Source organism: Gopherus evgoodei, unplaced genomic scaffold (genome assembly GCF_007399415.2).
Source record: "Gopherus evgoodei ecotype Sinaloan lineage unplaced genomic scaffold, rGopEvg1_v1.p scaffold_32_arrow_ctg1, whole genome shotgun sequence".
Classification (NCBI taxonomy): Eukaryota; Metazoa; Chordata; order Testudines; family Testudinidae; genus Gopherus; species Gopherus evgoodei.
The window spans coordinates 6424606-6437021 of NW_022059994.1; the positions used below are offsets into that span (position 1 = coordinate 6424606).

At 61.8% G+C, this 12416-nt stretch overlaps 1 protein-coding gene across 3 annotated transcripts; it reads left to right on the forward strand.

The window, feature by feature from the left end:
* Nucleotides 1-418: 418 nt before the first annotated feature.
* On the forward strand, nucleotides 419-11206 carry CCHCR1 (coiled-coil alpha-helical rod protein 1). 3 transcript variants are annotated; one of them, XM_030543659.1, is made up of 18 exons: nucleotides 419-525; nucleotides 1520-1621; nucleotides 1779-2016; nucleotides 2142-2694; nucleotides 2989-3110; nucleotides 3195-3312; nucleotides 3677-3787; nucleotides 3925-4068; nucleotides 7245-7355; nucleotides 7484-7590; nucleotides 7960-8072; nucleotides 8319-8397; nucleotides 8864-8988; nucleotides 9159-9347; nucleotides 10044-10145; nucleotides 10244-10395; nucleotides 10524-10659; nucleotides 11015-11206. In XM_030543659.1, exons 2-18 carry the CDS (start codon nucleotides 1552-1554, stop codon nucleotides 11128-11130), a joined length of 2586 nt encoding a protein of 861 aa, XP_030399519.1. In that variant the 5' UTR covers nucleotides 419-525; nucleotides 1520-1551; the 3' UTR covers nucleotides 11131-11206. The 3 variants fall into 3 exon arrangements, with proteins under 3 accessions (XP_030399519.1, XP_030399520.1, XP_030399521.1); XM_030543660.1 differs by having other exon boundaries at nucleotides 419-506; XM_030543661.1 differs by lacking the exon at nucleotides 1520-1621.
* Nucleotides 11207-12416: the final 1210 nt, after the last annotated feature.

Below are 12416 nucleotides of genomic sequence, written 5' to 3' on the forward strand. Positions count from 1 at the left end.
CATGGAGCTAAAGTAAACTGGGATAAACGATTCAATCTGCATTAAGCACATGCACATGGAGGGTTAATCCGGTTTAATGAATCCGGAGCAGGTCTCCATGTAGACAAACCCAATGGGTCAATGCGGCTAAGCACACGCAGGAGCTCCCAGCCCCAGGCTCGCGGGAAAGATCCCCGAGCCCAGCAGCGCGGACAGCCCGGCCCCCAGCTCCTCCTCAATCCTCCCCGCCCTGGCCTCCTACAGCTGGGATTGGTCAGCACTGACTGGGGGCGGAGACACTGGCTCCCGTTCTCCCCGTTGATTGGCCAGTTCTGCTTAGGGCTCATGTCCCTCCGGCTGACTCCTCCCCTCAGCGCGGATTGGTTAGTTAGGGGAACGGGACGTACCTCGCTATGACCCCGCCCCCTTTCTGCTGATTGGCTCGTTCGGGTTCCCGCGGGCCCCTGGCGCGAGGAGAGGCTGTTGGTCTCGCGAGGTTTTCGCGCAGCCCGGAGGGGGGAGCTGGAGTGAGTTGGGTGCGGACAGGTGGGGACCCGGACCAGACTCCCGGCGTGCCCCGCGCGGGGGGGGACCAGACTCCCGGCGTGCCCTGCGCGGGGGGGGCCAAACTCCCGGCGTGCCCTGCGCGGGGGGGGGAGCCAGACTCCCGGCGTGCCCCGCGCGTTGTGGGGGAACCAGACTCCCGGCGTGCCCTGCGGGGGGGGAACCAGACTCCCGGCGTGCCCTGCACGGGGGGGGCCAGACTCCCGGCGTGCCCTGCGCGGGGGGAACCAGACTCCCGGCGTGCCCTGCGCGGGGGGGGGAGCCAGACTCCCGGCGTGCCCTGCGCGGGAAGGGGTGCCAGACTCCCGGCGTGCCCCGCGCGGGGAGGAACCAGACTCCCACCGTGCCCTGCGTGGGGGGGAACCAGACTCCCGGCGTGCCCTGCACGGGGGGGGCCAGACTCCCGGCGTGCCCCGCGCGTTGTGGGGGAACCAGACTCCCGGCGTGCCCTGCGGGGGGGGGTCCAGACTCCCGGCGTGCCCTGCGCGGGGGGGGCCAGACTCCCGGCGTGCCCTGCGCGGGGGGGGCCAGACTCCCGGCGTGCCCTGCGCGGGGGGGAACCAGACTCCCAGCGTGCCCCGTGCGGGGGGGAACCAGACTCCCGGCGTGCCCCGCGCGGGAAGGGGTGCCAGACTCCCGGCGTGCCCCGCGCGGGGGGGAACCAGACTCCCAGCGTGCCCCGTGCGGGGGGGAACCAGACTCCCGGCGTGCCCCGCGCGGGAAGGGGAGCCAGACTCCCGGCGTGCCCCGCGCGGGAAGGGGAGCCAGACTCCCGGCGTGCCCCGTGCGGGGGGGAACCAGACTCCCGGCGTGCCCTGCGGGGGGGGACTATGGGGGGTGGAGGCTCTGCCTTGCTTGGCGCAGTGTGGCAGCTCGGGATGTTATTGTAGGGTCTATCATAAGTCCCCAGGCTGCAGCAGCTTCCCGGTGGGCACGTGGCCGGGGCAGAGAGACGAGCCGGTCTGTTCCCCTCTAGGGACGGGGAGTCTTCCGGCCGCCCCCAGGACAATGGACAAGAGGGAAGAGTCCAGGGGTCACCTGGACCCACCAGCCGCCTTCGGAGCCCTCAGACCTCCCGGTAACATCCACAGCTCTGAGAGTCCCCTCAGCCCAGCACCACACGCTGCCATCCCGGACGCCTGGGTCCCATTCCCCATCTCCGGCACCCTAGGGACGAGCCCCATGCATTGCCATCCCAGATGCCTGGGTCCCATTCCATGTCCTTTCTCCCATAGGTCCTAGGGGTCTGATCCCTCCCTCCCATTTCCAGAGCCGGTCGGCGCCTCCCCTGGCTGCTTCTGGACCGACGCTCTGGAGGGCCTGGCCGCCCTGTTGGCAGCGCCAGGAGCTTACGGAGCTGAGACAGGAGAACCAGCGCCTCAGAGATGAGCTGCACAGATGGACAGCAGGGGGCGCCAGGGCACCCAGGGGGAGGGCAGGAGCGGAGACTGAGGAGCCTGGAGCCAGGACCAGGTAAAAGGCCATGTCCCATTCCCTGCCCCCTGAGCCAGCCAGTCTCTTCCCTGTCTTTCGCAGCAGGATCAGAGGCAGTCCCCTAGAAGTGAAAGGCCCCACATCCATGTCTCCCTCCCCTGCAGGTCCCTGGACAGGGAGGCGGAGCTCCCAACTGCCCGTCACACCCTGCCCATAGCCCAGCAGGCTGAGCTCATTTCCCACCAGCTCCACGAGATCCAGCGGCTGGAGGCAGAGCTAGCTGGGCTCCGAGCTGCAGCCCTCCAGCAGGAGGCCACGGTGGCCGCCAGCGAGAGCACCGTGGCCTGCCTGCAGGGGGAGCTGGAGCAGCTGAGGGGGCGGAGCCAGGCTGAGGGCGATGCCCTGAGGGCGGAGCTAGAGGAGCAGAAGAGGTGTGGCCAGGCAGAAGTTACTGCCCTGAAGGCGGAGTTGGAAGAGCTGAGGAGGTGTGGCCAAGCAGAAACTAATGCCCTGAGGGCGGAGCTAGAGGAGCAGAGGAGGCGTGGCCAAGCAGAAGCGGACGCCCTGAGGGCGGAGTTGGAGGTCGCCACTGAGCAGCACCAGCAGGAGCTGGCGGTGGCGCGGGGGGAGCTGCAGGCGGCGCTGGAGGAAGGGAAGGCCCAGACCCAGAGGGCGACAGAGCGTCTGCAGGGGGCGCTGGGGGAGCACCAGACTGAGGTGAGTGGGGGGCTGGGAGCCAGGACTCCTGGGTTCTATCCCAGCTCTGGGAGGGGAGTGGGGTCTGGTGGATTAGAGCAGGGGGGACTGGGAGCCGGGATTCCTAGGTTCTATCCCAGCTCTGGGAGGGGAGTGGGGTCTGGTGGGTTAGAGCAGGGGGGACTGGGAGCCAGGACTCCTGGGTTCTATCACTGGCTCTGGGCGGGGAGTCGGGTCTGGCGGGTTAGAGCAGGGGGGACTGGGAGCCAAGACTCCTGGGTTCTCTTTCCACCCAGGTCCCCTCTCTCCCCCCAGCTCTCCCGTCTCTGCCAGGCCCATGGGGCTGAAGTCGGCTCCCTGCGGCAGCGGGCCCTGCAACTAGAGCAGGAGCTGGAGGTGAAGGGACAGGAGCACCAGAGCCTGCTGGAGCAGCTCAGGTAGGAACAGCCACGGGATGGCACCTTCTGGAGGCAGGAAGCTCCCATCCTCATGTGTCAACCCCCTGCTTTCTCCCCCCGCAGCACGACCCAGGCAGAGCTGGCCTCCCAGCAGGCCCTTCTGCAGCAGCTGCGGACCTACATGGGGGAGCAGGGGAGCGGGCTGGGCCCCGAGAGGCAGCAGCTGCTCGGCCAGGTGCAGGTGAGGAGGGGGGACTCTGGAGGGATGAGCTACACACGGGCAGTTCCTGTTGCATCCTGCAGGAGGAAGGACTGATCCCCTCTCAGCAGGGGATGCTGGCACACATGGGGGGACAGGACTGATTCCCCCAGCAGGGGGCACTGACACACATGCCGGGGGGGACAGGACTGATCCCCTCTCAGCAGGGGATGCTGACACACATGGGGGGGACAGGACTGTTCCCCTCTCAGCAGGGGGCGCTCACACACATGTGGGGGATAGGACTGAAACCCGCCCGCCCCCCCTCAGCAGGCGACGCTGACACACACTGGGACAAGACTGATCCCCTCAGCAGGGGGCACTCACACCCTCCCCTTACTCCCAGCACCTAGAAGGGGAGCGCGACGCCCTGAGGACGACAGCAGAGCTGCTGCAGCTCAGACTGGCCTCGCTCAGCGACATCCTGGCCCTGCAGGAGCTGGAGCTGACCAGGAAGGTAACGGCCCCCTGGCACCACTGGGTCGCTTTCCCCTGGTACCCAGGGCTGGCCCAGTTCCCCAGGACGGCTGTAGGGGGCGCTGTGCTGCAGGGGGCTGTGCTGTAGCCTGGTGTTGACCCAATGTCTCCCTCCAGCCCTGTGACCCCCTGCAGCCCGAGCCAGCCCAGAAGAGCCAGTCCCTGCTGAGCCGCTGGCGGGAGAAGGTCTTTGCCCTCATGGTGCAGCTCAGATCACAGGAACTCGGCCACGCGGATGCCACCAACCTGCTCCAGAGAAAGGTGAGGGCCTGCTGGAGGGGAGCGGGATCTAGTGCTGGGAGCAGGGGGCTGGGAGCCTGGATTCCTGGGTTCTATACTGGGGGAATTCTGTGCCAAAAAAATTAAATTCTGCACACTATTTGAAAACTCACCAAAATCCTGCATATTTGATTTGTCAGAATAACACAATAGAATCATGCCACTTATATTTTGGTCATTTATTTCAAACTATCTGTCAGCGAGTATGCCGCTAACAATACAGACCCAACATAAAAAGATTCTGGTAAATTTTTTTGACAAATGGATTATTTACGAGGCATATTAATACACAACTTTGTGTAATTCATCTAAATGACACTACAGAGCTGTATTTCCTTCACCCGTCAGAAGCAGTGCAAGGGCTTGGGGGAGTCAGAGGTAACGGAGGAGCTGAGGGAGAGGGAAGGAGCCTGGAGGGTGTTGGGTGTGGGTGGGAGGTTTTTCTTTGGGGGGGCGGGGGCGAGATTGTTTGGGTGTTGGGAACTCTCCTCCATGCAGACCCTGGCTGACCCTAAGCCTCTCCCGTTCAATCAGGCACATCTGCCTGTGTCCCTGCACCCCACAGCCCCATGGGTCTCTGCAGCCCCTAGGCTTAACACTATCATCCCAGGCCCCAGTCTGTGCCACCGACTAGCCATTCTGAACCCCAGTGCGTCATCCCTCCCAGTAGGCCCGTGTGCCCTGTTCTGTCCTAACCCGGCTCCACGGGCAGGGTGCTGTGGTGAACTCTAGCCGGGGGGTTCTGCAGAACTGGGCATCGAATTTTGTATTTTCCCCCATAAAATACATTTTGCCTAAGAAGTGCTGCAGTTCCACCTTTTTCCCACCTGAGGGCGCAGTGGCGCTAGGACACAGCGTAGAATCATAGGACTGGAAGGGACCTCGAGATGTCACCTTGTCCCGTCCCTGCCCTCAGGGCAGGGCCAAGCACCATCTAGCCCATCCCTGGCAGGCGTTTGTCCAACCTGCTCTTAACAGTCCCCAATGATGGAGATTCCACAGCCTCCCTCCGCAATTTATTCCAGTGCTTCACCACCGTGACAGCTTTTCCTAATGTCCAACCTAAACCTCCCTTGCTGCAATTTAAGCCCATTGCTTCTTCTCCTGTCATCAGAGGTTAAGAAGAACAATTTTTCGCCCTCCTCCTTGCAACAACCTTTTATGTACTTGAAAACTGTTCTCATGTCCCTTCTCAGGCTTCTCTTCTCCAGACTAAACACACCCAGTGTTTTCAGTCTTCCCTCATAGCTCATGTTTTGTAGACCTGTCATCATTTTTATTGCTCTTCTCTGGACTTTCTGCAGTTTGTCCACATCATTCCTGAAATGCAGTGCCCAGAACTGGACACAATACTCCAGCTGAGGCCTTTTTGCTTTTTTTGCAGCAGTATTACACTGTTGACTCATATTTAGCTTGTGATCCACTATGGCCCCCAGATCCCTTTCCGCAGTTCTCCTTCCTAGGCAGTCATTGCCCATTCTGTATGTGTGAAACTGATTGTTCCTTCCTAAGTGGAGCACTTTGCATTTGTCCTTATGGAATTTCATCCTATTTTCCTCAGACCATTTCTCCAGTTTGTCCAGATCATTTTGAATTTTCATCCTGTCCTCCAAAGCACTTGCAACCCCTCCCAGCCTGGTATCATCTGCAAACTTTATAAGTGTACTCTGTGTGCCATGAGCTAAATCATTGATGAAGATATTGAAAAGAACCAGACCCAGAACTGATCCCTATGGACCCCACTCATGATGCCCTTCCCGCCTGACTGTGAACCACTGCTAACTCCTCTCTGGGAAGAGTTTTCCAACCAGTTCTGCACCCACATTATAGTAGCTCCATCCAGGTTGTATTTCTGTAGTTTATGTATGAGAAGGTCCTGCGAGACAGTATCAAAAGCCTTACTAATGATATTCCCTGTCTACCACTTCCCCCCTTCCACAAACTTTCTTTGACAGGGTCACAAGCCATCAGGTTGGTTTGACATGATTTGTTCTTGACAAAACCAGGCTGTCTGTTACTTATCACCTTATTATCTTGTAGATGTTTGCAAATTGATTGCTCAGTTATTTGCTCCATTATCTTTCCGGGTACGGAGTTAAGCAGTAATTTCCCGGGTTGTCCTTACTTCCCTTTTCATAGATGAGCACTAGATTTGCCCTTTTCCAGTCTTCTGGAATCTCTGTTGTCTTCTGTGACTTTTCAAAGATAATCGCTAATGGCTCAGATATCTCCTCAGTCAGCTCCTGGAGTAGGAGGCATTTCATCAGGCCCTGGTGACTGGAAGGCATCTAATTTCTCTAAGTAATTTTTAACTCGTTCTTTCCCTATTTTAGCCCCGATCCTACCCTGTTTTCACTGACATTCACTATGTTAGTGTCCAGTCATCACCAACCTTCTTGGTGAAAACCGAAACAAAGACGTCATTGGGCACCACGGCCATTTCCACGTTTTCTGTTATTGTCTTTCCCCCTTCACTGAGTAACGGGCCTGCCCTGTCCTTGGTCTTCCTCTTGCTTCTAATGTATTTGTAGAATGTTTTCTTGTTACCCTTTATGTCTCTAGCTAGTTTGATCTCGTTTTGTGCCTCGACCTTTCTAATTTTGTCTCCACAGACTTGCGTTATTTGTTTATATTCAGCCTTTGTAATTTGACCAAGTTCCCACTTTTTGTAGGACTCTTTTTAGAGTTTTAGATCATTGAAGATCTCCTGGGTAAGCCAGGGGGGTCTCTTGCCAGACCTCCCATCTTTCCATAATGTGTCTTTGAAAAACTGCCAACTGTCTTCAATTGTTTTTCCCCTTAGAGTTGCTTCCCTTGGGATCTTACTTACCAGCTCCCTGAATTTGCTGAAGTCGCCTTCTTGAAATCCATTGTCTGTATTGTTCTGTTCTCCCTCCTACCATTCCTTACAATCATGAACTCTTCCATTTCATGGTCACTTTCATCCACGCTGCCTTCCACTTCCAAAGTCTCAGGAAAGCAGCCAGCTGTTCTGGTGCCACAGCGCCTTCTGGTGGGCAAAAGGCGGAACCGCAGCACTTAGGCAAAACGTTTTTTATGGGGGAAAATATAAAAGTGTGCGAAACCGAGGGATTGGGCACATCCGCGGATGCGCAGAATCTCCCCCGGAGTAGCTCTATCCCCCACTCTTTCCCTAGGTCTCAGAGCTGCAGGGCGAAGTGGAGTCGAGGGACCAGAAGGTGGCACTGCTGCTTCACAGTCTTCAGGACAAGACAGCTGAGGCCGATATGGAACGAGTGAACAACAAGGTTTGATCCTGGCTCAAGGGGGCAGGGAATGGGGCACGGGGCCTTTCCTCTCTAGGGGGCACTGGCTTCCATCCGGCCCCAGGGCAGGCACTGGCTGGGACTGGCACTGGCATTCTGCTCCCTTGCAGAGGCTCCGGGCCGAGCTGGCTCACCAGGAGGAATCAGGGCAGCATCTCCAGCGCCGGGCGGAAACAGCCGAGGACGCCTTGCGGGGTCTTGTGGAGATCGTGAGCAGGTACCACTGGGGGGCGCTCTACGGACAAATGAGGGGGCCTCTGGGGACTACAGGCCTTTCCTCCCTAGGGGACGCCAGCTCTGATCTGGCCCCACCCAGGATCTCTGACTCTGATCTTGTCCCTCCATTAGCACTAACTTATAACCAGCTGCTCCCGCCACTACCCTGCTACCCAGAATCCGTTGCTGTAGTGTTTTGGCATCTGTGGACCATCAGCCCCTGGGGCTGGCGTGATTCAGGTCACGACCCCATCTGTCCCCTCATCCTCCAGTTCTGGGGTCGTAGGCCTGGAGGGTGGGACATGAGGTGTGTGATTGATCGGGATGTCGAGGTCATGCCCTCTGACCCTCGGTCTCATCCTGACCACAGGCTCCACCAGCAGGTTGGGGGGCAGGAGGCGGAGTTGAAGGCAGCTGCACTGAACCTGGTGGGCCTGGGAAACCGAGTCACCTTCGCCGCCAAGAGAGTCGACACCATCCAAGGTGAGAGGGATGAACCAGAGTACTGAATCCGACCGACGGGGCCCATCTATCCCAGTCTCCTGCTTGCCCCATGGCAGACCTATGGGTCCTGGATCATATCTTCTGTGGGTCTCAACAGGGTACATGATCCCCCTTCACTTCCTGTCCCAAACTTTTGAGCAGAGTTACTGTGCAGCTGTTGCCAGCCACCCTGCCCTAGAGCTGGCTGCATCTCTGGGCAATAGCTCTACATCTGTGCCATTGCAGGACTGGTGTCTCGTAAAGTGGCCCTGGCTCGACTGCAGAGAGACGAACAGCCCAAAACCGCTGGGTCAGAGAACGACGGGTGAGTCCTGTCCAGCCCCACCCCTGGGGACGGGAACCAGCCGATGACACAGCGCTTGTAGGGACACCAAGAGGACGTGGAGTCTAATGGTTAGAGCAGCGAGTGCTGGGAGCCAGGAGTCCTGGGTTCTATCCCTGGCTCTGGGAGGAGAGTAGGGTCCACTGGTTAGAGTATGGGTGGCTGGGAGCCAGGACTGCTGGGTTCCATCCCCACCGCTGGGAGGGGACTGAGGTCATGTGATTAGAGCAGGGGCAGCTGGGAGCCAGGACTCCTGGGTTCCATCCCTAGCTCTGGGAGGAGAGTAGGGTCCACTGGTTAGAGTATGGGTGGCTGGGAGCCAGGACTCCTGGGTTCCATCCCCAGCTCTGGGAGGGGAGTGGGGTCTAGTGGTTAGAGCAGGGGGGGCTGGGAGCCAGGACTCCTGCAAGGGGCCGTCTGACTCCCTCGCTCCCCCTTTCCCTCCCAGCCTGTCCCACGAGGCTCTTCGGGCTGAGCTGGCCCTGCTGCACCAGGAGCGGGACCGTCTGGTGGCCGAGCTGAAGAAGGGGGCCCAGATCCTCGAGCAGCAGGTGGGCGAAGCCCGGGAGAAAGGTACGTGGGCCGGGTCGAGCTCGACGGTGCCCCTGGTGGCACAGGTGGAACCACACCTGACAGTCTTTCCCCACCACTGGCTGGGGTGCGGCCCCTACTGGCCACAGCTGGAAGTGCAGGGAGGAGGCCCAAGGTCCTGGCAGATCAATAACAAACCTGTCCTGTCGCAGCGGAGCGGGAGCTACGGGAGGCGACGCGGAGCCTGCAGGCGGCACTGGAGCAGAAGGAGGAGGCAGAGCGAGAGCGGCGGCAGCAGCAGGGGCAGCTGGAGGGGGCGCAGCGGGAGCTGCGGGAGAGCCTGGAGGAGGCCAAGGGGCTGAGACGGGAACTGGCTGGGCTGCGGCATGAATATGAGAGAGGTACAGGGTGGGGAGGGCTGGGGCGGGTGCTTCAGGCAACGGGATGGGGCTCAGCTCGAGGTGCTATGCTGAGGGGAGAGGATCAGCGGGGGGTGGCATGCTAGGAGAAGCAGGGCAGAGGTGGAGGGGTGCCATACTGCAGGGTGGGGGTGCCATGCTGGGGAGAGTGGGGCAGGGGTAAGTGTGGGGGCCATGTTGCAGGGGGTGTGAGGGGCATGAGGCTGCAGGGAGCGGAGCAGGGGCTCGATGGGGGGCTGCAGGGATTGGAGTGGGGGCTCTGGGGAGCGCCAGGGAGCAGGGCGGGGGCTTGGCAGGGGGTGCCGAGCTGCAGAGAGTGGGGCGGAGAGCAGCAGGGGATGCTATGCGGAGCGGGGCAGGGGCTCGGTGGGGGCACCAGGGAGCCGGGTGGGGGCTTGGCAGGAGGTGCTGGGCTGCAGGGAGCAGCAGGGGATGCCATGCGGAGTGGGGCAGGGGCTTGGTGGGAGCACTGGGCTGTGGGGAGCCGGCCGGGGGGGGGTGAGCATTAGGGGGTATCGGGGAGCAGGGCTGGGGGGAGCAGGGGGCGGTGAGGGTCAGCGGGGGCACCAGGGGCTTGGTGGGGGGCACTGGGCTGGGGGGAGCCGGCTGGGGGGCACCAGGGCGCAGCAGGGGGCGCTCTCCCCTGGAAGTCAGTGCTAACCCCCCTCTGCCCCCCAGCCCTACAGGAGAAGGTGACGGAGGTGGAGACGCGGCTGCGTCGGGATCTCTCGGCACTGGAGCAGAGGCTCAGCGAGGCCCGAAGGGAGCACACGAAGGCCGGTGAGAGACGCCTCCCCCAGCCCTCCCAGCTAGCCGAGCCCCAGGCTCCCCCCACCACCCCCCGCCCTGCAGCCCCCTCACCCGCCCTCTCCCCGCAGTGGTGGCCCTGCGCCAGGCCGAGCGCCAGGCGGCCCGGGACAGAGCCAGGAGCCAGGAGCTGGCGCTGCTGCAGGAGGAAGCCAAGCGGGAGGAGACGGGCCGGCTGGGGGCGCGGCTCCAGGCGCTGGAGAGAGACAAGAACCTGCTGATGGTAGGTGCTGGGTTGGGGGGTGCCGCTGCCGGAGTCCCCCAGTGCCTGTCCGCAGCCCCTGTGTCCCAGGCCTGGGCTCCCGCGGGAGCCGCATGCACCCCCCTTCCTGATCCCACCTCTCCTCCCAGGCCACGCTGCGGCAGGAGGGGCTCCTGGCCCAGTACAAGCGGAACCGGCTGGCGGCCCGGCGGGACCCAGGGGAGCCAGTAGGGCCTGGCCAGCAGCCACTGCTGGGGAAAGGGGGAGCCCGGCCTCCCTCCAAAGGTACTGATCTGCTTCCAGCCCCCCACCCAAGTCCCTCCAAAGGTACTGATCTGCTTCCAGCCCCCCGCTGGGATCCTACCCAGAGGCCCCCCACCCAAGTCCCTCCAGCCTGGGCTGTGGCCCACCCAGAGTTTCCCTGCTAGGATCCCCCTGCCTCCCCTCTGCTGGGATCCCACCCAGAGCACACTCCTCCTCCAGGCCATGGCCCACCCAGAAGGCCCCCATCCGAGGCCCTCCAGCCTGGGCTGTGGCCCCCCTGCCTTCCCCTCCCCCCTTCCAGGATCCCCACCCAGGTGGGGCTATGGCCCCCCGACCCTCACCTGCTACGATGTCCCCCATGCTAATCTCCCCGCAGAGACCCTGGCCGCAGTGCTGGACGACCTGCAGAGCCTCAGCATGGCCCTCCTGCGGGAGGAGGAGACGCCGCCAGGGGAGGAAGGCAGCGCTGAGGATGAGGAGGGGTCGCCCTGATGGGGGCTGGGGGAGCTGCTCCCCATCTGGCAGCTCGTTTTCATGGATGTGGAATAAAGATCATTTGAATTAAACACGAACACGGTCCTGTAGCTGTCTCCTGGCTCCTTCCCTCCCCCGCTCTAACCATTAGACCCTACTCTCCTCCCACAGCTGGGGAGAGAACCCAGGAGTCCTGGCTCCTGCCCTCCCTGCTCTAACCACTAGACTCCACTTCCCTCCTAGATCCACATACCTTGTTTGCGGCAAGGTGTATGTGGGGAAATGCTGTGGATTTTGCATGCGCGCCGCGCACACACACACACACACACACGCACCCCCATTAGGAGGTGCTGTTAATTACTCACGTTTCTTAACGATTGGCCCCCTGCTGTTGCCTTGACCCCTTGTGCCCCCCAGCAGTTGGGACACGCCCCATCTCCTACCCTGACCCATGCTGCCTGGCAGGGGCAGGGCCAATATTAGGCCAGGTTCCCCACCCATGTCACAGGCTGGTCTCGCCATGAAGAAAGGTGGGTCTGCCCCACTCCCTAAGTTAGCCACTGGGGCTGCAGGGGGAATGGGGGAGACACCTGAGCTAAGGGCTCCCTGCAGGCCAGGCCTGGGTGCTGGATCTGTGCCACGGGGCCACCGCTGCTCCCCCAGCCCAGCTGCTCCCCCGTGACCCCCCATTTCCTCTGCTGAGGGTCGGGTTCCTTCCCTCCCCGTTTCCTGTAACACCCTCCTCCCCCTGCAAAAAAACAGGGCCTGAGCCCTGCCCCTCACCTGGACCCCGCCCCTCCCTGTTCCCGAGCCCCGCCCTCACCTGGAGCCTGCCCCTCCCTATGCCTGAGCCCCGCCCCTCACCTGGACCCCGGCCCTCCCTGAGCCCCGCCTCTTCCTGTGCCTGAGCCCCGCCCCTCACCTGGACCCTGCCCCTCCCTGAGCCCCGCCTCTTCCTGTGCCTGAGCCCCGCCTCTCACCTGGACCCTGCCCCTCCCTATGTCTGAGCTCCGCCCCTTCTCTCCTGGCTCCTTGCCCACCTGGCTCCTGCCCCGTTGCGCATGCGCGCGCGCCCCTCCCTTCTCGCCAAAGTTTGAAGCGCTCGCGCTCCGTCCCCGCCCCTCTCCTGTCAACTTCGGCCAATCAGCAGTCTCCCGCCGGCCCGCTCCCCACGTGACTCCGCGGCCCCGACCAATAAGGGAGTGGCCGCCCAGGTCAGAGCCAATGGGGAGCAGCGACCGCGCCCACCCCTCCCGGCTCGGCCAATCAGCGAGCGACTCCCGAGGCAGCGCGCGCCGCACGGG

Excerpts from the sequence above, each read along its gene's own strand:
- CCHCR1 (XM_030543659.1), top strand. The coding sequence starts at position 1,552 with ATGGACAAGAGGGAAGAGTCCAGGGGTCACCTGGACCCACCAGCCGCC. Across the intron at positions 3,111-3,194 it reads AGCCTGCTGGAGCAGCTCAG|CACGACCCAGGCAGAGCTGG; the intron begins GTAGGAACAGCC and ends CTCCCCCCGCAG. Across the intron at positions 3,788-3,924 it reads AGCTGGAGCTGACCAGGAAG|CCCTGTGACCCCCTGCAGCC; the intron begins GTAACGGCCCCC and ends GTCTCCCTCCAG.